Source organism: Cynocephalus volans, chromosome 1 (assembly GCF_027409185.1).
Source record: "Cynocephalus volans isolate mCynVol1 chromosome 1, mCynVol1.pri, whole genome shotgun sequence".
NCBI classification, from domain to species: Eukaryota; Metazoa; Chordata; class Mammalia; order Dermoptera; family Cynocephalidae; genus Cynocephalus; species Cynocephalus volans.
Window position 1 is genome coordinate 295,897,291 of NC_084460.1, and position 25,263 is coordinate 295,922,553.

At 41.6% G+C, this 25,263-nt stretch overlaps 1 protein-coding gene across 1 annotated transcript in view; it reads left to right on the forward strand.

Moving 5' to 3' along the window:
- TRPM8 (transient receptor potential cation channel subfamily M member 8) overlaps positions 1 to 25,263 on the forward strand; it is an 82,089-nt gene that overhangs the window by 14,352 nt on the left and 42,474 nt on the right. The window contains exons 4-13 of the mRNA XM_063095309.1: positions 2,232 to 2,388; positions 2,463 to 2,640; positions 4,080 to 4,252; positions 9,401 to 9,575; positions 10,688 to 10,755; positions 12,957 to 13,154; positions 18,105 to 18,207; positions 19,165 to 19,283; positions 22,988 to 23,278; positions 24,888 to 24,983. Coding sequence (XP_062951379.1) covers positions 2,232 to 2,388; positions 2,463 to 2,640; positions 4,080 to 4,252; positions 9,401 to 9,575; positions 10,688 to 10,755; positions 12,957 to 13,154; positions 18,105 to 18,207; positions 19,165 to 19,283; positions 22,988 to 23,278; positions 24,888 to 24,983 — 1,558 coding nt within the window. The remainder of the gene's footprint in view (positions 1 to 2,231; positions 2,389 to 2,462; positions 2,641 to 4,079; positions 4,253 to 9,400; positions 9,576 to 10,687; positions 10,756 to 12,956; positions 13,155 to 18,104; positions 18,208 to 19,164; positions 19,284 to 22,987; positions 23,279 to 24,887; positions 24,984 to 25,263) is intronic.

The following is a 25,263-nucleotide window of genomic DNA, read 5'->3' on the forward strand; positions in this document are numbered from 1 at the left end:
GAAGTCAATTACTTCCAGGCAGTAGAAACTTGGCTACAATTTGGTCTGGAATCCATCTGCTTCTGGAGTGGTCATAAAGCTTGCCTAAAAAGCAACTAGTTTCTGTTTGTACTGTACTTTTTGAAACCGTCGTAGAAATGCATATCACTATTATCGTCTCATAGATGAAAATGTGATCTAAACGGCCACAGAGTGTTTTAGAATTAATCTTACTTTTTGCCATATATCAAATAGGCTGATCAGTGCAGAAGACCTTGAGAATACCACCGTTCCTGTGGTCATGATAGCTATGTACACTTAAGCTCATCTTCTGGAAGGAAAAAATAATCTACTATAAAAATCAGTGAGGATGGATGAGGATACAAACTATTTACAAGAAGACCAATCAGTGTGTTCACTTACTCATTTGTTCATTCATTCAGAGGATATTTGCTGAATTCCCTTATGTGCCAGGGACATTGGTGCAGAGAATAAAAGATAAGAGTCCAGCCAGAAGCAAACCCTAACAGGATTTCCTCAGTTCATATATCTTTATTGGGCTTGGCCTGTTCAGGGAATCATTGCTCCAGGGTCACCATGTATGGCTGTCTGGGTGGTGTACCGTACAAGAATACTGGGGTGAGTGGGGGTCGAATCCTGTAATCTGTCCCTGCCCCCTGGCAGCACAGGCCCACATCTACAGGAGGGAGATGCCTTTTCTAGTAGGTTGGTGGTGAGGATGACCACATACTTAACTGTGGGAACTGGGACACTGATATGAGTGACATAGGCACTGATCCTAATAGGACTTGGGCAACAGGTGTAAACTGGGACTATCCCAGGCAAATCAGGACATTTACTCACTCACTGGTGGTGGCCCTGTCTTGCTCCATTGTTCCTTTACTCTCTCAGAAAAGGGAGAGCTCTGCCCCTCCGGCCTGTTTCAGGGAACAAACGTGTCTCTCATGTTGCTATTTTCCAGCCTCCTCAGGAAAGAACTCTCCACTCTCCTTTCCTAGCACCCTTCTGGATCTTGTCCAAAGACTGACTGGAGAGCCAAGAGGGAGACAGACAGGACCCAGGGGGTGGGACAGGAGGAGATGAACAGTGCCTTGCTAGGGGAGAGCGCTCTTGGCCAAATCAGAATTGTTGTTCATCTCGTTGAAGACCACAACGCTCGGGATGTAATACAGCCCAGATAGAGGGGTCAAAAAGTCATGGACTGTGTTTTTACATTTGTTTTTTATTGCATTTGTGCTTCTTTTCTGTTGCCTCTGCCTTCGTTATTCCTTGATTTGCATGTATGGCACCTAAAAGTCACCTTGACAGGACACGTGCCATGTGCCAGGCTCAGCTAGACTCTGCATCATTTCCAATCCCCCTACAAGCCTGATAGGAGAGGGATCGTGTGAGGATAAAAGGAGGTGTTTTGTTTGTTCCTCAATGCACTTTGCCAGGTTTTGTACTTAGTTTTTCCCAAGGGACTGTGAGCCGCTTAAGGTCAGGAGTCACATCCAGCTGATCTTGGGATGCCGTGAAGCTCAGCCCAGGTCTGACTCACAATGGCTTTACAAACAATATTTCTTCAACGATTATAGTACATTGCAGAAGAGGGAGAGGAAGAAGATTACTGTTCATTGTGTATCCTTCCATCTTCTTCTAATTTCATGTCATGCATATGTATCATCTAATAATCAATTAAATTTAGTTTCATTGCACTTTTAAAGGGAAGAACTACTGTTCATTTACAGCAATTTGTCCTCGTCTAGCCCAAGTTATTGAAAGTCTCCCAAGCAGCTAATGTCTAATATGGAAAAAAGGTCTCCCCAGCGAGTACAGCCCAGGGCTCCCTGCCTTTTGGAGGAGCGTTACCGGCTGGGCAAACTGGCAGGGTGGGCACTGAGGCACGAGTCTGCCCCAGGGCCCCTGTGTCATATGAACAGTTTCCGGGTTTCTGAGGCCCAGCCCCATGGCAGCCTCAGGGCTCCTCGCAGGGACGGTGGCTTCCTTGCGGGCAGGGCCCTGCTCGCCTTCTGCCCAGCTCTCAGCACACTGCCAGCTTGTTGGGGGGTTGACCATAACCAACAGGGGTAACGCACCAGGGCAGTTCCTGCACAACCCACTGAGCTGATGAAGACGGTCTGAGAGCAGGACTCGATGGCCTCATTTCCTTTCGTGTCTGTCTGAGCTAACGCCGCACGGTTCCCTCGGGCTAACGCAACGCCTCTTCCCGCCACCCCGGTTCCGCGCAGGGAGGACGTGTGCAAGTGTGGCTACGCCCGGAGCCAGCACGCGCCAGGCGCGCAGGTCAACCAGAGCGAGAAGTGGAGTTACAAGAAACACACCAAGGAGCTTCCCACCGACGCCTTTGGGGACGTTCAGTTCGAGACGCTGGGGAAGAAGGGCAAGGTAGGCCACGGGGACCCGCGGCAGCCACCGACGCTGTGCCAACGCCGACCTGATGTCCGCCCCCCTCCCCACAGTACATCCGTCTGTCCTGCGACACAGACGCGGAGACCCTCTACGAGCTGCTCACCCAGCACTGGCACCTGAAGACGCCCAACCTTGTCATTTCCGTGACCGGTGGCGCCAAGAACTTCGCCCTGAAGCCGCGCATGCGCAAGATCTTCAGCCGGCTCATCTACATCGCGCAATCCAAAGGTGCAGGGGGCGGGGCGGGGCCGGGCCCTGTGCTGGGCGGGGCGGGGCGGGGCCCTGTGCTGGGCGGGGCCCGGGGCCGACGGGGCCGGGCCCTGTGCTGGGCGGGGCGGGGCGGGGCGGGGCGGGGGGGGGGCGCCCCGTGATGGGCGGGGCGGGGCGAGGCGGGAAGGGGCGCCCTGTGCTGGGCGGGGACCCCGAGGTCCCTGTGCAGATCATCCGCAGAGTCCAGGTGCTGCTAGGACTCTGTGGCTAGTCATTGCCTTATTGAAAGCAGCATTCTCAAATGAACGCATAGACAGGAGCTCTGGCAGGAGGAGTTAAGTCAGCGTGAAGGTGCCTTCTTGGGGGTAATTCTAATTTTTAATCTTTTAAGGTTTTTATTTTGCTATTTACACATACAAAGTTTTTACCTAGAATATTCTGGCGAATCGAAAAGGAAAGTTTAATTTGTTTGCTCTTCAACTTTGAGATCAGTGATGCACTTTTGGAAATAGCGGCAGTGCCTGGCAGAGTGCAAGCCAAAGTATATAATCTTAGAATCACCGCGGCTTCCTTACTAAAATATTCAGCTAAGCGTCTTTCTTTTTGCTTTTTATTTTGAAAAATTTCAAATCTTCAGAAAAGTTTCAAGAATAATACAGTGAACACCTCTATACCCTTCACCTAGGTTCTCCAGTTGTTAAGGTTCTCCCACATTCCAACATTTGGAGAGGGCTGCCTCATGACTCCTGAGGTTTCCATTACCAGAGCTAATCAACAGAGGCCGGTGACCATCCCTTGGTGTGGATTCCTGTATGGGCGGTGTATCAGACTAGGATAATTTCCAACTTTAGATTCTAGTATTATACTAAATCATATTTTTGTAGGTATTTTATTTACTTCTATTTTGGGCAAAAAAAAAAAAAACTCTACAGGAAGCTTGGCATTGAAAAGATCATCACATATAAGCCTTAAAAGGACCATTGTGCAAAATTGTGTAAATTATATAGCAGAACAAAATTGTTGGCACCAGGGCCATCCCAGGATGATCCACTCTGATCTGACCAATGTCAGGATCTGGGAGCACAGTGCCCCACTTTCCAAGGTGGCATCATCTAACTGGCTTAAAGGCTCAGCCAAGGCATTGACTGCCCATAAAAAGATTCCCCTAGAGGCTGGTTAAAGATGCGGACTCCCTGAACCCACCTTCCAGAGTGTCTGATGATGCAGATGCAGAGTGAGGTCCAGAAGCTATATATTTTAATGAGCACCTCTCAAGAACACTGCCTGAGGTCTTCTCCTTCCTTGCCATAGGTGTAGACCTGGCCCGTTCCAAAGTGTGGCTGCCAGTACCGTGTCCTGGTGCTCTCCAGATGGGAGCTTCTTTAGGGGTCTGTGAACACAGGACAGAAATCTTACCCGGTGCCAGCTGAACATTTTCTCTTTTCCCTCCTTGATAGGTGCTTGGATTCTCACAGGAGGCACCCATTATGGCCTGATGAAGTACATCGGGGAGGTGGTAAGAGACAACACCATCAGCAGGAGTTCAGAGGAGAACATCGTGGCCATTGGCATAGCGGCTTGGGGCATGGTCTCCAACCGGGACACCCTCATCAGGACCTGTGATGCTGAGGTATGGGAGATACAGGAGGAGGGCTGCAAGGTCACGTGGGAGAAAGACCATGGCAGGGGCCTGTGGCTTGAACACTGGAGCTTGAGACGGAGCCCGCTCATGGGGAAGTCTGCCTTGCAAAGAGCACCATTGGGACCACAGGAATTAAAAAACAAGGATGACATGTGTAAAGAAGGAGTGAATGGATGTGCTTTATTCACTTAAAGTTGTTGCCAGCAATTGCTTGTTAGAGTCAGGTTTTTCATTCTTTCTAACCCTGACTTGAATCCGTCTCAAAAAGGTTCAGTATCTTTATTGCTTGGTCACACTCCCAGGAATTCAAATCAATTGGTGTGGTCCCTGGTTAATCTGGCATTAAGAAGGCTGTGAGATTCCTCCCCCTCCCCGCCACCCTCCAGTGTTTCCTGTGAACATATTTAGAGAGTAATCAAAGCACATTTCATGTTCAAGACATAAAGAAGACTTATGCGGTTTTGTACCAAGTGTGGAATTTTGAAAACAGCATTTCTAGTGAGTTGAGGACTTTCTTAAGCAACAGATGTTCTCTGTCCAGAAGCTTTGGATCTGATGTTCAGAAATCCAGATTTAATCTTTACATTCTTCCTTCTGGGGCTCCTTAGAAGCTTATACTGTAAATGTTAAGGACTTTTGGAAATTCTGTGGTTCTTTAAAAAAAAATTATTTTGCTTTTGTGTCTTTGGTACCATTTTTAAGACTTATAAGGAGCAGAGGGGGAGTGGGGAAGCATTTCTTGAGCATCTTCAAGGAGGCCACATAGTCAGGGGAGTAGGGTGGGTTCTGGAGACAGAGAAGTCTGGGTTTGAGAAATCATTCCTTTTCTAGCTTTTTAGTCTTGATCCAGATCCCTTCTCCACATTTTTGAAATAATCATCTTATATTGTTGTGGGATAGATTTATCTAATGGTGCAGAGTGAATGGTAGCTTTTATTGTTATTATAAGATGCTTAGCCAAGGATGGCAAAATGGTTTCACATAAATGCCACCTTCAGGGGCGAGGGTGGCCTGGAGTAGGATTCTGAGGTCAGTGACAGGCTAGGTGGGAAAAAATACCGTTATCTATTAACAATGTTTGTGACGGGTATGGAGTCAACTTTGTGCTGTAGAATTATCATACCCATGATGGATACATTATACATATTGATTCACAGAATCAGAAAAACAACACTGGAGAGTTGGTATTTTCAAAACTGAATTGGAACAAAAAAGGCTTAAGTATTTCTGTAGAGGCCTTGTTTGTCAACTAGTAAAATTTGAAGTAAATATGTAAAGATTAAACAGAAAGTGCCAATCACTTGGAAATGAATGAACTTGCAAAAATATAATCTCAGATCACTTAGAAAGCAATACAAATGAAAACATTACATATTAACAATAATACTCATATATATCAATATATCAATATGGCCAAAGCTGCACTCAGAATGGAATGCATAACCATATACCTTCATTAGTAAAAATAAAGTAGATAAATAATTCAATAATAATATTAACAATAACATTTAACATTTGTTTGATAGCACTTTGTATGTACCAGGTTCTATTCTAAGTGTTTCACCTATATTAACTCATTTAATCTTTGCAACAAACCTATGAAGTAAGTACTACTATTACCCTGTCTTTATAGATGAGAAAACTGAGGCATAAAGTAAGAGACTGCCTTAACTCACACATCTGGTAAGCGGTAGATCCGTGGCTCATAGTCTTTCAACCATTTAAGTATTCAAGTTAATAAGTTTGAAAAATAAAACTCCAAACAAAACTCAAGGAGATCAGGAGGGAAAAAAAAAAAAATCAGACAGAAATAAATAAATTAGAAAAGAAAAAAGAAAAATAATAGAAACATTCTTTATTCTTGAGACAGCTTTAACAATTTAAGGAATAAACAACTGAAAAATTAAATATAATAATAGATATTGAGAAAAACTGTGAGGATGTGATTTTTATATGTCAAAAATTTGAAAATTTCATGGGAATTAATATTTTTCTGTAAAACTATGATTTTCCAAAAGAAGAACTAGAAAATCTGAATAGAGGAATTATAAATGAGTGAACTTAAAGGGAAATAAAAAATTACCTCCCAAGTTGCTCTGAGCCAGATCGTTTTACCCCAAAATTAGAAAATAAAGTGTAGTAATTGCTAAGTTCAAAAATGTTTATAGCCTTCCAACACGTAGAGAAGCATGGGATATTTATAAATTCCTGAAAAAGTGCTAGGAAATTATTTGGAAATATGTATCAAGAACATGAAAACTGTCCATACTGTAGGCTCCGTAATTATACTTGTAAGTACATCATTAGGGAATTTAATATTTGGACGAATATGTTTGTTAACACATTTCTTGCAATAGCCAAATAATGGCATGAACCTAAATATCTAGTAATATTCATAGTAGGGAAATCTTCAGGTGGATTACTGTACAAATGTGAAAGAAAATACTATGCTATGAAATACTATGAAAATGCTATTTCCAAGATATTCTGGTAGTATGGAAAATATTTATAATTTTAAATATAAAATTATAAAAACTATTCAAACATATATATGCGTAGAAAAGAAATAGATGTACCCAAATCTTAATGGTGAGTGACACTGGGTTGTGGCACTAAGTGTGACTTGAATTTTCTTATTTTCTGCATTTTTCGTATTTTTCTATAGTAAACATGTATTATTTTGAGAGACTCAAATATAGAGCTGGTTTTTATTCCTTGTTATGTTTTTCTTGTGACAGAGTAGTTTCTTGGTGAACTCATATGATCTTGGGATTGGCTTCCTTGTTTCTGCACAGTCTTTCCTGAACACGTGCTTGGTCTTTCATATAAGCTGAAACCATCATTCATCGATAACTTTGTCGGCCAGCTCTTCCTATGTGGTTCCTACTTATGGCTTCATTACAAAATCTCACCACTGGCAAACGGGGCTGTACCAGGACCTAGATTTAGCTGACCTGAAACAATGCAGCATTTCTTAAACAATAAGATTTTACACTGTTTTTAGGTTCTCTTTCAGGGTTTCCTCTCATCTTCCATTATCTGGTTTTTCTTGAGTCAGTTCTACACTTTAAAAATTACTGTAGCACTACGTATGCATTAAAAAATATAGCACAGGCCACTCCTCATTATTCTGGATTTGTAAATTTTTCTTGGCCGTTTGTTAACACCTATTTCATTTACACTTAGTAATTCCTTTGTCAAGTTACAATCACAAGACAAAACAGACAACAAAACCACACACTCACTGAGTGGAGTCATATTAAACCTATAAGCTGATACTGAAAAACTGAAATTGTTGTAATGTCAAATCTTCTTCCAGTAATATATGTCTTTCAATTTATGCCAAGTCTGTGTCTTTCAGGAAAGTTTTACAGTGTTCCTTATTAGGTCCTACATATTTCTTCTTAACATTATTTCTAGAGATTTTATATTTTTATTATTGTTGTAAATGGGGTCTTTATTCAGTGTAATTTTTGAAGCGATTTTTGCTGATGTGTATGAAAATATTGATTTGTTTATTGTTGTTTTGAATCAGACACTTTAATGGACTGTTTTCCTAGTTCTAATAGATTTTCAGTGGATTCTGAGTGTTCTAGGCTTGCAACTTTATTATTGGTAAATAATGTTAGTTTATGAAACTCTGGCATTTAATTATACCCTGTATTTTTTATGTATCTTCTTGCTTTGGCTACAATGTCCAGAGTGATGTTAAATAATGTGATGATCGCAGGTACCTGACATGCATCGATACTTGATGTCATAATTTGTGGCAATGGCTCTAGTTTTTCACAGTAAATAAGATTTGGCTAAAGGTTCAATATACATGTATTGAAAAAATTATCATAAGGCATCATCCTTTTATTTTTAGTTATAATTTTTTAAAATCGAGAATGAATGCTGAGTCTGAAATATCTTTTTTCATCTATGGGGTTATTTTTCTCCTTTAACCCATAATCTAATAGATTAAATTCTGAAAACAACACTAATTATTCTGTAATAATGCTGCTGCATTTAATTAGCCAATAATTTATTAGTTTTTAAAAATTCTTATTTATTAAAGATCTTGGTCTTTGGCTTTTCCTTTTGTGATTCTTTCTTTGTTAAGGTTTTGGCACTGAGCGTTGTGTTCTAGAAGAGTGTAAAGGAAACGGTATTTATTTGTTCCATGAAAGTTTGTAGGGGTCCTCCTTCGAACACCTGGGTATGCCAGTCTTGCAAATATTATCTCATCTGTCAAATCCAGGACTCTCCTACTTAGAGCTTCTGACTTGGCAAGGACCACTTAGATAATAGAACTACAGCATTTGCATTTCACTTTTTATTCTGCCTTGTTCTTACTGTATATATGCCATTGTAGAATCAATAACCTTCCTCTCCCCATTGAGTTTTCAACTCAAATTCTGTTCTTGGAGTTAATTTTGAAACACCTTTTAATGCAACTTTAAAAACTAAACACTTTAAATGGATCTTGAGAGTCAGGAACCTTCTTGATAAGGATTCCTTTCTCTATGCTCTTGCAGCAGCTTTTTATTCTCTGGTATTGTGGGGACAGGGTATTTAATCGCTTCTTTCTGTGGTCCTGTTACTATGTACTTCTCAGGCATAAAGACTCTATTTTATTCGTTTTCTAATCCCTAGATCCTGGCATAGGTCCTGGCATATAATAGATTCTGGACAAATATGTATGTATGTGTGTATGTCAATATCTACCTCTACCTGTATCCAGACACATCCACACACATATTTGTGTGTGTGCGCAAATGTATGCATTTCACACATGCATACATATACCACACCTTCCCAAATGCTCTGAATGCTGCCCATTTCAATGAATTTATACAAAAGAGCACAGGGTGATGCACCATGAACTGGACGGGGAACCTGATCTTACACTGCCACTGGCCGTTTATGTGACAATGGGCGAGTGACCCAACCATTTTGAACCTTCATTGTCTTATATTTAGCATGAAGTCTGTACTACAAGGTCTCTTAAGACCCTTCTGAACTTAGGAATCTGGGAGAAGTCTTCAATATAATTAAACCCGAAGGATTAGCTTTAATATGAACATACTAAAACATCATCATACATCTTGGCCAGCCAATAAAATCTCAAAGACGTTTCCCTGTACTTTTCAGGGATATTTCTTAGCCCAGTACGTTATGGATGACTTCACGCGAGACCCTCTGTATGTCCTGGACAACAATCATACCCATCTGCTGCTCGTGGATAATGGCTGTCATGGACATCCCACGGTTGAAGCAAAGCTCCGGAATCAGCTGGAGAAATACATCTCTGAGCGCTCTATTCCAGGTCAGTATTCGGGAAGTGGGACCCTTGACATACTTAATGGCAACCGCAGCAGCAGCACCAGAACTAGCTACCAATGACTGGGGGAAGCGTGGTGAGGCCATCTGATTAGGTGTTTTCATTGCCAAAGAAAAGCTAGTACTTCTTGTTTTTCTCCATGATGCTGGGAGTGCTGCTGCTAGGGTCACGACGATATGTGCCCTGCAGTATGCTGAAGGCAATGACAAATGCTGCCCTCTTCCACTCCCGGCTGTCCTTTCTTTTGCTGGGCACCATTTAAGAACAAGTAAAAAGTCACAATGGCACATGCAAGTTTATGAAGCAATGCAATCAGCTAGAGTAGAAATGATAAAAACCAACCCACTAGTGTAACGATTGGATGGTTTACTTTTTTGGATCTTGGTTATTTCTGTATAATGGAAACACCTAAGCCATTGGTTGCAAGGGGAGAATGCAGCCACTGAGTGAGAGCCTTTCTTTGCCTTGGGAAGTGATGCACACTTTCTCTCTCTTCCCGTGGAGCAGGTGTTGAGATCTGTCCTGCTGTGGAACTCGATGGCCTTGTGATGACTTTACAATAGGAACTTGTTGGATATTCTCAACCATTTTCTTTTCACAATGGGATGTACATGAAGGAAGACACTTACATATGCAATAAACTCTATCAGGAGAACACACGGTTATGCAACTTTATCACCTATTCAAGAAAGCATACAATTATGCAAATGAGCAACAATCATTATTATAAATTATTCACAGACTTTAGCATTTTATTTTATTTTACTGTTTTGGCATCTGGTACAGGGATTCAAACCCTTGACCTTGATGTTATCAGCACCATGCTCTACCAACTGAGCTAACTGGCCAGTCTTCTTTAATATTTTAAATAGCAGTGACAGTTTTAACATGACTTGTGTCATGCTATTACTACTTTGTGGCAAAAAGATTCATGCATCATGATCAATGAGTAAATGATCAGGTTTAAGAACATGAGATATACAACCATCACCCCACACCCTGGGCTCACAGGGCAGAAGCTCCTGGTCCACCTGTCCTCGAGGTAGGCAAGTATTTCTATTGATCCCAAAAGAAGCTTTATTTTTTATGTTTTACAGATTCCAACTATGGTGGCAAGATTCCCATTGTGTGTTTTGCCCAAGGAGGTGGAAAAGAGACTTTGAAAGTGAGTCCTGGTTTAGTTTTCTAGAAGATCGATTAACGAGTTTACCCAACAGATTTGTATTTTGAGGGCTTTCGGGCTCATCTAATCTAACCAGACTAATTTCTTTCACTACAGCAAGTAGGTCATGTTTTCCCTCCTCATGCTATACCCCTAACAGACTTAGGTTGCTTCTCAGCCAAGAAGATTTGGGAGGAGAATCTGGAGTGACATGAATGGTCTCTGTTCTTAGTTTTGGCCTTGACAATCAGCCTGCCAAGGAGGAGAGTTGACATTAATTCATGAGACTTAAGGATGGGAACCAGCATGTATTGGAAAACTATGGCTGCCCCATCTGCATGAAGATGAACTATGACCATGCACACACAGATTGCCCTCAAATCAGATGTTCCCAGAGCACTGAGGGCTCATCCATGTGCCGCCTGTGGATGCAAGGCCTCTACATGAAGAAGTTCCCAACCCTAAGTGATTCTGAGATCTGGAAAGCTTCTTGAATGATTCTGTACCTGCAACATCAGGCAGTTGAAATAAAATCCAGCTTCCCAGTCCATACCTGTGGACTCTGATATTACTGAGTTCATCCCGCCTGCAGCCAGGCTTCTGTTTGACTTTTTGAAAAAGGGCATCTGTGTGACTACTTTTTAGTCAGTATTTTGAAGACCTCATTTTTCTAGGAATAGAGAGTAATTTTTAACTCCCCTTTTAAATTAATTTCCATGTTGATTTGCATATCTCCCCTATCCTGTTTTAACTCTAAAACAGAGGTTAGATTAAAGATATCTGCAATCCTCAATCCTCTCTCCTCTCTTTACTAGAACACATCCCTAGAGTTACAAGTAATTGCTGGCAAAGTTATTTGGAATCATAACCTAGCATTTCTCTTTGTTTGTTCTTTCATGTAATAATGTCTTTTCATTCATTCATTCATCAGATATTTATTGAGTACCTACTCTGAGATCTACTGTTGAGATTATTGTTAAATAAAAGTCTTTTGGGGAATGACTTTTCAGGGAAAAATTAAAATAGAGATTATTTTTAGTGTGAAATTGTCAATATATTAATGCCAAAAAAGCAACCACATAAAAGAGGAAGAGAGAGGGAGAGAAAGTAATTGAAAAATGGTTACATTTATTATTCTTCTCTCAAATTTTAGATTTGGAATGCAACTTTCTTGGCCTAGGGTTTAGGGAAGGATCGAGAGCAACTGCAGTTCTTTGCTATGGCATTTCTACAGCATTTTCCACCAATGTCTGCTCAGCCAACTAATAACCCACACGAAAGATGGGAGAGACAAGGGAAAGAAGTAGGAAATGCCAAGCGAGTGTCTCTTCAGCTCTCTGTCCTTCATCTTTCAGCTGCCACCAAGCACACGCCCTGGGTCCCACCTGCAGTGCAGGTGTGAGGCCCACAGAGGGGATCCCAGCCGCCTTGTGTCTCTAACCCTGGGTCAGTGCTTGTCACAGCACCACACTGCTCTGTGGGCGATGTCCTCTCTACAGGGAGCATTCAGTCCTAAAGGAGGGTGCTTGACTGTTTCTCCTATACCCACGTGTAGATCACTTTGTCTTGCTGTCAAATAATTAAAATTCTTAAAACCCAATTCCCCTATGATAACCTCTGCAGTTATTATAGAGGAAGTAAAAGTGTGGGAGGTGTTTATCCAGGAAGTAAATATATTTTTATTCTCTTTTGATAATAGGGGCAAGGGAGATTATTTGAGAAGGGAAATATGTGAGCAGACATAACATGTAACATGCAGCTGCCGCTTTTAAGATATTTTCATACCTTAAATATACGAGTATTCGTAACCTCTGTCAGATAAGCTATCAACAATAGTGTTGAATATGGTCTTAACACTTGTCACTCAAATATTATGTCAGGATTTGGAATGATAGATTTTGTACATGGGGATATTTTAAAGCACCTATTTATGGCAAACTTAAGCTAGTAACAAACACATGTCCTTATTATGGAATTTGTTAATTGCACAGGCTGTCATACAAACGGACTACAGTTTTCATTCATAAAGCAATTGCAGGTATTTGGTTTGCTTCTGATTTAAAATAAGAACCCCAAAGGGAAAAGCGCAGGGATGTGTCCATGTATTTTGTCGAACAACTTGATTTACAACCTTAGTCTCCAGCTGGGTTCTGTCCATCCCCAGTGTCTGTTCCATCTGTCCAACTCTGTCTCCCTTCTCCCAGGCCATCAATACCTCCATCAAAAGCAAAATTCCTTGTGTGGTGGTGGAAGGCTCGGGGCAGATTGCTGATGTGATTGCTGGCCTGGTGGAGGTGGAGGACACTCTGACGTCTTCCATCGTCAAGGAAAAGCTGGTGCGTTTCTTACCCCGCACGGTGTCCCGGCTGCCTGAGGAGGAAACAGAAAGTTGGATCAAATGGGTGAGTGACAGGGGGAGAGGTTGGAGGGCTGAGAAGGAGGAAGCCAAGTTCATGGGAAGGGAGAACGCCTTGAATGCCCAACGCCACTAGCAGCTACAGGAGTGTGATAACTTTCTCAGCGACTTTGAGACTCCACTCCAGCACAAACCAGGTGTCTTGCTGGAAACTGAAGCTCAGATAAGTTAAGTGACTCACCTCATAAGGGGTACCATACGGGGTTTACATTCAGATCTTTTTGCAAAGCTTGCAATCCTTCATTTATGCCATGATGCCAACAAATGGACTTCAGTGTTTTGTATGTGTCAGTGATGGGGAGGAAGGAAATCTCTGGTGATGGCATTTTAGAAATGCAGACTCTAAATTGAGTCTGCAGGGCCGAGCCCGTGGCGCACTCGGGAGAGTGCGGCGCTGGGAGCGCGGTGACGCTCCCGCCACGGGTTCGGATCCTATATAGGAAGGGCTGGTGCACTCACTGGCTGAGTACCGGTCACAAAAAAGACAAAAAAAAAAAAAAAAAAAAGAATAAATTGAGTCTGCATCTACTGGAGAAACTGTCATTACGGAGTAATTGCCTTTCTACATTAACTGGCCTGTGACTCAGGTCAGCATCTTTCATCTTTCTTGTTAGATCATGCAAGAAATGAGGACCTATCGTAATACTTATTATGCTTCTTACTGCTATGCTTAGAAAAATATTTTGACATATTAGTGCAACGCTTTCTCGGTTTTCTCTGTATAGTGACTGCTGTTGACTTTTAATGACCTTCCTTTTCCTGACTGCTCAGTCATTAGAAAGATCACATGAATATCAATAGCTGCATTTTCATCAGCTCATTCAAAAATGGCAGATTTTGAGAATTTTTATGGAAATTTTTCCATGAAGGAAAGAATGTTATTTTAATCATACGGCCCATTTCATCATGAGAGTCAAAGGTTGGATTCAGTATGAATAATAAAAAAAGCATTCTTTAACTAGCTCAGCATTTCAATAATATTTAGTTGTGGAAGAGCCAGAAAATATTAAATGCAGTAAACTGAAATCCTGGGATAGCAAAGATAATTTCTTCTTGCTCATGGTAGCCTTTGTTATTGTTTAAGACAAACCTGGACAAACCATGTAAATAATGGTCAACCCAGCCTTCCAGGCTGCCAGGTACCCTTTAGTAAATTACATGAAGTGGGACCCTAATGGTCTTATTTAATTCCACATGAGAGGGCAGTTAGCCAGTAATCCTGGTGGAGCAATATAATTTGAAATGATCAGGAAACAAGTCCTTTCTGTATTAGAAAAATCAGAACTTAGAAATGCAGGTGAATCTTCATCCCACAGCTGAAAGACAGCATTGGTGCTGACAATGCCCTGTCTAACGACTGCTTTTAGATTTTACTAAAATGGTAAAACTTATGGTTTTATGCAAAACTTCTTATTGGGATTTTCTTGTATCTCCTCCGAGTCCAGTTGAGAGATAGACACAAGAATCGGGCAAATGGAGATAAAATGTTAGTTTTATTGATGATAAAGGCAAAGTTGAAAGATGGGGCTCAGAGATGCTGCGCCAATGGGCCTCCTTATTCTGAGACCCAGAATAAGACAGATGAGCCCACCCTGACATAGGCAGTGCCAGACAACTGCTGGCCGTCCTACCAGGCTAGGCATGGTGGCTGGCCGCAGACCAGAGCACTAGCACTCTGCACGGAGCAGATCTCAGTGAGAGAAGCAGGAAATGGCTGGCTGGGCAAGGCCAAAGTCACGCCCCAACCCTGAGTAGGAGTAAGTGAAGGGGTAGAGAGTGTCCAGACAGCTAATTCTGATGATGCTCCTTCTGCATGAAAATATGTAGTTAGTGAAAAGGAGTCCTTCCTTCCCAAAGTGGTTATACACATTTTTGATTCTCCAAACATTCGTGTCGAGTTTGAGTCACTTCTAAACATATAAATGGGCCAATCCCAAAGTGTAAATATCGAAATAAGGCATTGTGTATTGATCACCGCTTTCGAGGTAGTTTCCCATGATGGATGGAAGACATTCAGTGGTCAGTCTGAGGATACCCATAGAGGAAGAAATAGGCAACTCTTATCTTATCCACGAAAGACAGCCCTGGGCCCATTCCAGTGACTTTTCTCTTACTCCTTATACAAGTTGGCTTTGCCAGGTCTGGATCAGGTCATGTCCAAAGAACAAAGATCACCTAATGGGTCCCCATGCCCTTTATGAGACATTTTGATTTCTGCTTCAAGAAAACTGTTACAGGCAACTCATCTGAAACAGGCTAAAAGTCAGACATATTCTACCTTCTTTGATTATATTATCCTTTCTGAAATTCATATCTAATTCATATTCAAATCTAATGTGCTAATGATATAATCATGTCAATCAGAAGACATACATCAATCATAAAAATTAGACTGGCATTTTAGTTATGCACTCAGGTGGCATTTTGCACTTGGTACAGATTTCCCAGAAGACTGAGCTTAAGAGTGGAATTATTAATTAACGAATGTATACGTTTGGTAAAATATTGATTAAGCAACCTTCCAGGGTAATCCTGGGTGACCTCTCTGATCATGTGGAAGACAAATCCCCAAATCAGGACTTCTTGGCCTCTCTGTGAGATCCATTGAACGCTTCCATTGGGATCACACCCTCCGCTCCTGACAGCTCTCCTAGTTATTCCCCTATCCCTACTCGTCACCTTCTCAAGAACTTGATCCTTGATAATCTCCCAAACTTTCAACCAATCTATATTTCATTCGTTCATTCATTTATTCATTTTAAACTCTTTCATTTGTTAATTTATTTTGCTGATACTTATTGAGCACGTACTGTGTGCCAGGTTCTAGAGTAGGCACTTCAAAAAGAATCAAGTACACAATAGAAAGAGTTTGTGTCCTCCTAGAGGAAACAAGTTGAAAAAAGTTTCCTGTTGCATGACTGCAATACAATGCTTGGTGTAATTTCACACTGAAATGGGTGTTCTGAAGAAATATAACAGGACAAGCTTTTTGATATGTGTGATCTATCAAAGGACATTACGAGGGAGCCTGGCGTGGAGCTTTATGAAAGGTTTCCCAAAGGCAGTGACATGGGAGCCAAGACCTGAGGGATGAATAGAGTTAATGAGGTTAGGGCCAAGACTGTGATGGTGGGAACAGCATGTGCAAAGGTCCTGAGGTGGGAGGCGAGCATGGCCTACCTGAGGAGCTGAGAGATGGCAGCAAGGGCAGATCTTCTGAGTGGAAGCCAAAGAGCTTGCCAGGGGCCAGACCAGGCAGGCCCCTGAACACTGTTTTGAGGTTTTGGTCTTGTTCAAGTGTGATGGGATGCCGTTGACAGTTTTGAGGCAGGGAGAAAATGTGATTAGGCTTGAGTTCAGAAAAGCTCACATGGCTATGATGGAGGGACAGGATTGGAGGAGGCAAGAGTGCGTGGGGAGGGGGAAACCACTTAGGAGGCCCCTGCAGCCATCTCTGGGTGTCATCAGCTTACTCTGTATCCGTATTCATTTTCTCTTTCCTTTTTGTTTCAGAGAAAAGATATCTTCCCCCCTTGGTACTGCCCACCCCTACTTGTGCCCCGTATTCTTGGGACCTGGACCCCTCTGCCCTGCCTGTCATTTCTAGTTGGGCCCTTTCCTTCAGCCTGAGCAAAGGCTGCCGACATGGGGAAGAGAACCTTTCCCTTCCTGGTATCATCCCCTCCCACACTCTCCCTCAAAATCCCTGTGCTTTGTGTCTTCCTGCAGTTTTGGTTTATTTCCTCATCATCCCCTGATGCCACATCTTCTAAACTAAGCCCTCCGTCACTACCTTTCCCAGGAAATGGCAGCCTTTAAAGCTCACCTCCTACTGTACAAATCCAAGGGCCCATCTTAGTCCCTGTCTTTCCACTTTATAACAGCCAGACCCTGAGACTTCCCTCTCCCACCCAGCGGAGACTCTGCAGTTCCAGGTCCTCATTTCCAGATGTTGTCAGGAAAACCCACCATCACCTCAAACTCATCGAGCTGAAACTGAGTTGCTTCCTCCTCTAGAAGGAGCCCTTCCTCGCCAAGCACCCACCAGGCTCGTGAATACGTGGAACCTTGGAATTAGGGGGTTCTTCAGTTATAAAAATATTTTAAAATGAAACATTACAGAAAATCACAAAGAATCATATAGCAAATTCCTTATTTCTTTATCCAATCACTGAGTCCTTGTGGTTCTTGTTTGCATTTGAACTTTTCTTTCTTACCATTTAAGTCTTTATGACCATACTTGGATGGTTTCTATGGTCTTCTGTTGTCCTCTGTTCATTTGTTCATTCATCCAACAACTGAGCATCTACATGTGCCCAGCCAGTCACATGAGGCTCTCACCTCTGATAGGAGCTTTTTGATATTTGTGCTCTTGTACACGCAGCACCGTCAGCCCTCCATATCCGTGGGTTCCACATTCACAGATTCAACCAACTGCGGATAGAAGATATTCAGAAAAAATTCCACAAACTTCCAAAAAGCAAAAACTGAATTTGCCACATGCCAAATACTGCCTTGAATCCACAGGAGTGAAATGATGTGTAGGCATTGTATTAGGTGTTATAAATAGTCTAGAGATGATATAAATTATACAGGAGATGTGCTTAAGTTATATGCAAATACTATGCCATTTTATATCTGGGACTCGAGCATCTATGGATTTTAGTATCTGCAGGGGGTCCTGGGACCAACCTCTCATGGATACTGAGGGATGACTGTACTTTATTCTTATTGTGGTCAAGGATCCAGTTTTACAGTTTAGAAATGGGAAGCTATGGGTACAGACACTGCAGGTGAGGGAAGGAGATCTGGAACTCTCCTATAGGGGGTCTTTTTTAAAAGACAGAATAAAAGATTCCTCACCAAAAGAGAGAAGTTTATGCTTCTCATGCCCAAAATCAGTTGACTGATAACTTTGTTCTTTATATGTTGCCAGCTCAAAGAAATTCTCGAAAGTTCTCACCTATTAACAGTTATTAAAATGGAAGAAGCTGGGGATGAGATTGTGAGCAATGCTATTTCCTACGCTCTGTACAAAGGTAAGTAAAAATAGCTCCCTCCAAAGTTTCAGCTTTGTGTTGCTTTCTGTAGCTTTTTGTGGTTTACATTTCTTTTTCTTGAAACATAATCCTGCACTTAATTTTGATTATCATAGATGGAGCTAGAATAACAACTATTGCCTAGTGAGGTATATCCCCTTGGTTGTAGGTATTTGACAGAACAAGAATTTTTATGTCATTAAAATACTGATCAAATATGATCACAGAACTCTCCAAAGAACTGTCTCTAACAGTGGTTTAAAATATATATATATTTTTTGAGTCTCAGACTCCTTTGAGAACATGACAAAAGCTATAGGAACTGTCTTAGAGATCTACATATTTGTAAAAACATGCACACACACTTCACGCACATAAGTGATTTTGCACTCGAATTTCATACTAATGTATTTACTTAAAAATTTCTCATCTATGATCTTGCTGTTTTAGAATTTCATCAAAGTGAATATTACCTGAAGTAGATCCTTGACAAAGGCTTACCATCTAGAGTTGAACTGATTGATTAATATACGTAAAGAACACAGGGTAGGGCTGGGCACGTTGGAAGTGCAATTTAAGCATTAGCTATTTATTAAAATCCTTCTTACTGTGCTTGCCAGAAATGTGGTTGTAAGAGTATTTATGAAAGTGGGGATTATGTCTGTAGAAGTGTGTAGATACAGAAAATATTAACTCTGCAAAAGGCAAGAGAAAACATTGTTGTAATATGGCTCATTATTTCATAGATTTAGATATAGCATGAGTCAGATACAGCCCTTGAGGTATAAGGCTCATGGAATCTGAATCTATGGAAGAATCTCAATACACCATTGTTACACTGTTAGGATGTGCAGTAGAAAGATATGACTACAGCCTGAGTTGATCCTCATTGTGTACTTTGGGCCATACTGAATGGTTCTGACTCTCATTTCTGGGCCTTTTCCTGCCCTCTTATAGCCTTCAGTACCAATGAACAAGATAAGGATAACTGGAATGGGCAGCTGAAGCTTCTGCTGGAGTGGAACCAGCTGGACTTAGCCAATGATGAGATTTTTACCAATGACCGCCGATGGGAGGTAAACAAGAAGCCCTGCTGGGTTATTCCAGGGTTGGGTGTGGACAGTGGCTGGTCCATTTCTGACAAGGTCCTCAATATTGAATCTTTCTTGTGAAGGGTTGTTCTGTTCTGGTACATCAGTGTTACTGAGCCTCACTTTCCTTGTCTGTAGTATGTGTGTCGTGTGGGATAATAACACTAAGTAGGTTTGTCGTGAAGAGATACTAAAAATGAATGCTCTAGTGTGAGATAATAACAATCCACCAACGCCATTCAAAGTTTATAGTCCTTCGGCCATGACAGGAGAGGCGATTCTCCATCTGGGTGCGGAGGTGCAGATCTCCTCCTGGGAATGGATGGTCAGAGTATGGGAAAAACATGTGCAGGACGATTAAAAGTAGCTCGACTAAAAATCAAGACAGCTGTACTCTTGTGTTCCCTGTGCCACTTGCCTAGCCAAATTCTGATAAGAGAGTTGTCAGCAGTGAGATGCTTAAGGGAAAAATAGAACAACTTGATTGAGGTCACACAGTGAATGTCTTTGATCTAGAGAGGTAGGACCCCCCATAGCTGAATGAGCACCGTTAATATGGAAATTGCACATGCAATGAAAGACATATGTTTTTTTCCCCTGTAGATTGCCTTTTCTCACTTTTTGATTTGATTAGCTTTTTAGGACCATGTTTTCTAGCAGTCTCCTCTTATGTACGACTCAAGTTTAATCAGCTGTAGGAGCCCTGTGCAACAGGAACTGTTATGAACCATCACACTTAGATTTGTGAGGCTGCTTCTTTGTTTTCAGCTCTTCTGAATTAATTTGAGTCATTAGTGGGTAGTGCAAATACATTTAATTTTATACATGTATGTGTAGATTTGAAGGTACATACATTTCATAACTGTCATCCTTGGCAGTGAGGTTCAGAAAACACTTTTAAGCTTCTTGTTGTATAATCAAAGACTAAGGCTTGATTTCTATTAACATGCTATCAATTTTAATGACAGCAGTGCAAATAAAGTAATGGCTTATGAATTTTTAAGTTGTTCATTTCTTTAGCAAACATTATCTCTGTTTGGTCTTTGCAGTGTAATGAATCCTATTACACATTACAAAGCTTTAGTAAGTGGTGGGAAAGTAGAACTATAAGGAGATCTAGTTAATTGACTCATAAATGAATCCCTGTGTGTGAAATTTTCTATATAGGCAACGTCAGTTGGTACAAATAAACACAACCTCAGGCACACATTGAATGGTGCATTTAGTTTTATTAACTCAGCTAAAGATCGTTCAGGGTGAAGGGCGTAATGGTTAAGAGTATGAACTCTGGAGCCAGCTCATCTGCATGATACTTAACCTCTCTATGCCTCAGTTTCCTCCTACAGTGGCATGTTGGAACCAGCTTGTATTGGATTGCAAGAGCTGGCTGCTAAATTTTTAGGGATTTTGTGAGTTGGTTGTTAAAGATAGTGATTATTAAAAATTAAATTATACAAACCTAGAATTAAATAGATTCTATAAACAACAAAGGTAATAATCAAAGCTCATCACTTCCTAATGCTTTTACTACACTTCTACTATCTATGCGGGAGAGATTATTTTTGTCTATTATATGCTGGAGATTCTCTACAGAGATGTGCTACTTCTCTCCCAACTCCACGTTCAATGATGTCACATTGGTAGTTGAAAATTATCCACGGCGGGAGTATTTACACCAGAAGAGTCAGCAGACACTACAAATCAGGGCTGATATTTTCTTCCAGAGAGCTGGTTGTTAAACATTTACCAGCACACCACTGCTTATCTGAAAATGGAGATGATCGTAATAGCAGGACCTACCTCATGGGTTTTGTTGTGATGACTAAATCAGATAATGTTTCTAAAGTGTTTAAAATATTGGCACATACTAAGCACTATATAAGTATTTGTTTACAAATAAATAAAAATATTTGGAATAATGGTACTATTTGTATAATCTTTTACAGTACACAAGCAGTTCCATCATGTTAGTTAACTTGCCCCTCATACCAGTCCACAGCAGGGTTATCTCCTCTTGCTGGTTAATAAACCAGAGCTCAGTGGGTCTCCAGCAGGGGAGTTACTGATGGTTTTCTGAGGGCTGGCTCTGAACTTGAATCTTTGAAAGGATCTCGAGCTGTGTTAGCTCATTTCATCCTCACAACCACCTATTTCATATAAGAGCAAACAGAGGCTCACAGACACAGTCTTCTTTGTTGGAAGACAAAGATGTGCATGGCTGCAAAGTCTTTTCCCTTTCCAATATGCCAGCGACTCTCCAAGTGTGGGCCCTAGACTGGCAGCAGCATGAGCATAACCTGGGAACTGGTTAGCCTTGAAGATTATCAGAATGCACCTTGGACTTGCTGAATCAGAAATTCCAAGGTGGACTCCCAGCCATCTGTGTTTTACCAAGCCCTCCAGGGACTCTGATTTAAGTTGAGAACCACTGCCCTATGCTAGCAAGTGTGTGACCAGCGGAAAGAAATGTGAAGTGCTGGGCACTTGCCCCAGGGCCAGCCACCTCTTCCCCTGCTGAGCCCAGCTGGATCCACAGTGGGGGCCTCAGGGGACCCTTGCCAGTTTCCTCTCTAGGCAATGTGTGATCCCCATGAGACCAGCATTAGACAGAAGCGAAGATCATTGATGCTGCCCTTGGTAGAAGATGTTTACCCAAGCCAGGGGTCAGGCAAGCAATGTAAGTGAGTAGAGTGGGCAGCCATGAGGGGTGCTGGGGACCGGGGGGACTGGAGGGCCCAGGCTCCTGGGAGCAGCTGCCGCTCGGCTCCAGCTGATGGCTCCCGTAATGTCAGAGCTTCTGGTTTTTACTCTTAAATATGGATTTTGATGCCAGAAATGCAGATTTTGATGAACCTTCTAATTTTTAAATGTTGTCAAATTTAAATTGTAAGAAATACTGTGGAGAACACAGACCATATCTGAGGGCTGGCGTAGCCTGTCGCCCACTGGTTTGTGTCTGAAGTAAACACTGATTATCTTTCACTGAAGATTCACAGTAAGCTTCTATGGGACAAGTTTTATCAGAAGTCCAGAAGGTGGAGATAAAGATAACTAATAATCTGGCGTAATTGTCAAGTGTTCCAGTTACTTCCTGGTGTGTAACATGGCCAGGCATTTCCTTGGTGGCTTGTGGTTTGCATGTGGTTTGACGGATTCCATTTTACCAACATATTTGAGAACTTATTCACACTAATGGAAGGTTCATAGGCATCTGCGAGAGGCAGTGGATCCCATGACAAAGGATGAAAAGGCAGCACTGGTGGTTGGCTCACAACTGGTGTCTACTGTAGATGTCAGAGAGATGGTTGGAGCTGTACTGCTAGCCCCCGAATCCCCAATTGTTTCCTTTATTGTCAGAAACTGGAATAAGTTTTTGACGAATGCTGTCCCTACATGGGTGTATTTATCACCATTTAAAAATTACAAGAGGCCATGAGATGTACAAGTTCACATGTAGCTGATTTCAAAGATTCCATCATGCCACTTTCCCTGTCTAGAAGTTTGGACTATAATCCAATGTTGTATTAAAATTGAAAAAATAAATTCTATTCTCAAGCTGGGATTGAAAGAGAAGTTGAAGATACTATTACTTGGTGGCTAAAAGAATGATGTGGCTGAGAAAGAAAAATGCCTTGTATTTTCTTGATTGGATTTAGGGTGATAGTACTCTCTCTGCTCTTTCTCCTTAGTCTGCTGACCTTCAAGAAGTCATGTTTACGGCTCTTATAAAGGATAGACCCAAGTTCGTTCGACTCTTTCTGGAGAATGGCTTGAACCTGCGGAAGTTTCTCACCCACGATGTCCTCACTGAGCTCTTTTCCAACCACTTCAGCACCCTTGTGTATCGGAACCTGCAGATCGCTAAGAATTCCTATAATGACGCCCTCCTCACCTTCGTCTGGAAACTGGTTGCAAATTTCCGAAGAGGCTTCCGGAAAGAAGACAGAAATAGCAGGGATGAGATGGATATAGAACTCCACGTATGTACTGGGAGAATTGTCCACTTGGATTCTCTGATCTTTTGTCTTCCTTCAAAAGATATCTCTGCCTCTATCATTTCCACTCCCTACCTCATTGCCATAGAGTAGCTAACATGTTGATTTTGTTAATTTTTTCTATTCCCTTTACTTAAGATAATGAGTTTACCTGTTGAGTTTTCTGATGTCTTCATTTGTGCTTTATGCTATATTTCAAACTTGGCAGTTTTCCTGAATTGCAAAGCCTGGCATGGCATACTTTCTGAAGGCATCTAACAGGGAACAGGGGGCAAACAAATGGCTGCCTGCTCATGCCTGAGCCTACTGAACATGATCTGCTTAAAATAGTTCCCTGCTGCTCGTGTAAAGGACTGAAGAACTGCCAAATGTTCTTTTTTGAATAAAAATGGTGGTGAATATTTCCAAAGGGATAGTTCAGGTATCTGTTTGAGAGGATGTTGTGGTTGTACCACCGTATTTCCTGAGGCTTTCCCAATTTAAGTCCAGGCAGGCCCGGTTTCCAATTGCCAGCACCTGCAACTCTTGGCTGAAAGTTTGCTCTGGTCAGACCCCAATGACTGCCAGAGTTTGGTGCATAAATACCTCAGCTCTTGCTCACTTGGAGGAGATAACCGCAAGGCGTGTGTTCTATACTGGCTCCGAGAGTTGCCTACTAGGGTTAATCTTTAGCTACTTACCATGATAACTTGCTTGATGATGCACCTGTTATTGCTTTCTTTCTTTTCTGATCTCATTTCCTTACTCCTCTATTGGTTTTCTTGGGAACACTTCCCAAACAAACTACTTTGCCTCAAATCCCTGTCTCAGAATTGCTTCTGGGGAAACCCAAACTAGGTCATTATCTTTTGTAATTCTGGGATTTTTAATGTGCAAAAATCCAAATGAGTTAGGTGTTTTCAGGAATTGAAAGTGTTTAGAGAATGTCTGTTTGACTCTATTTATGTTAAAACCCTCTGCAATATGCATAACTATGCCTCATGCATTTTATATCTTGGTAAAACCTATAAGAAAGTTGAAATATTTATATATTTAGTTCTCTATCTGAAAAGGTTCCTTTGGAAGATATGGAATGCTGAGTAGGGCTGGGATTCTATTTGGCATTTTAGGAATTGAATCTTTGAATAACAGTCCAAGAAATAAGCATAGTTTTATGTTGTGGTTATTGAACTTAAACCATAGGAAAGTTGGAATTTAGTTTGAACAGTTATTTTTTTTTTCTAGATGAGAAAGAGATTTATATCTTGATATAAAGATGAGAAGGAATTGCTTTCTCTCCGGTCTGTCAGAAGTCACTCAGTGTTTAAATTGCTCTCAGCACATTTTTTCACCCTTTATACCTTTCCATCTAGTGTGTTTTGTCTTTCATGATAGATAAAAGATTTTGTGTCAAATTATATCACCTGGTGAGTTGCAGAGATGGAAATGACATCGTTGTGCTGTTAAATGGACTCATACACAAAGCTTCATTCAGAGCCTCCCAAACATGGGGCACTCTCCTAGAGCTTCCTGACCCCCGTCTTCATCGTCTGAGTGGGGCAGTGAAAGCAATTTCCATTTGCACATGCTGATCACATGCTCTAACCCCTCCCAGGATGTGTCTCCTATTACTCGGCACCCGCTGCAAGCTCTCTTCATCTGGGCCATTCTTCAGAACAAGAAGGAACTCTCCAAAGTCATTTGGGAACAGGTAAACATCCAAGCCCACGCCAAATTTACACCAAATGTCTGCTTTGTTGTGACAGTTCTGACCTTCTCAAAACTCATGTGCCTAATCTAAAACATTACCTACGAAATGGAAAATCTGATGTCAGATGAAATAGCTGTGCCTCTTGTTTCCGTGTTGATGGAGGAGTGTTTGGGAGGGACAGTCCCTGGAAAGCAGTTGTGCTTGGTGGACAGTCCAGGAAGCACCTGCTTCTCAGGTGTGTGTGGGTGTGTGATCGTTTTCCAAGTGGATGAGGTTTTCA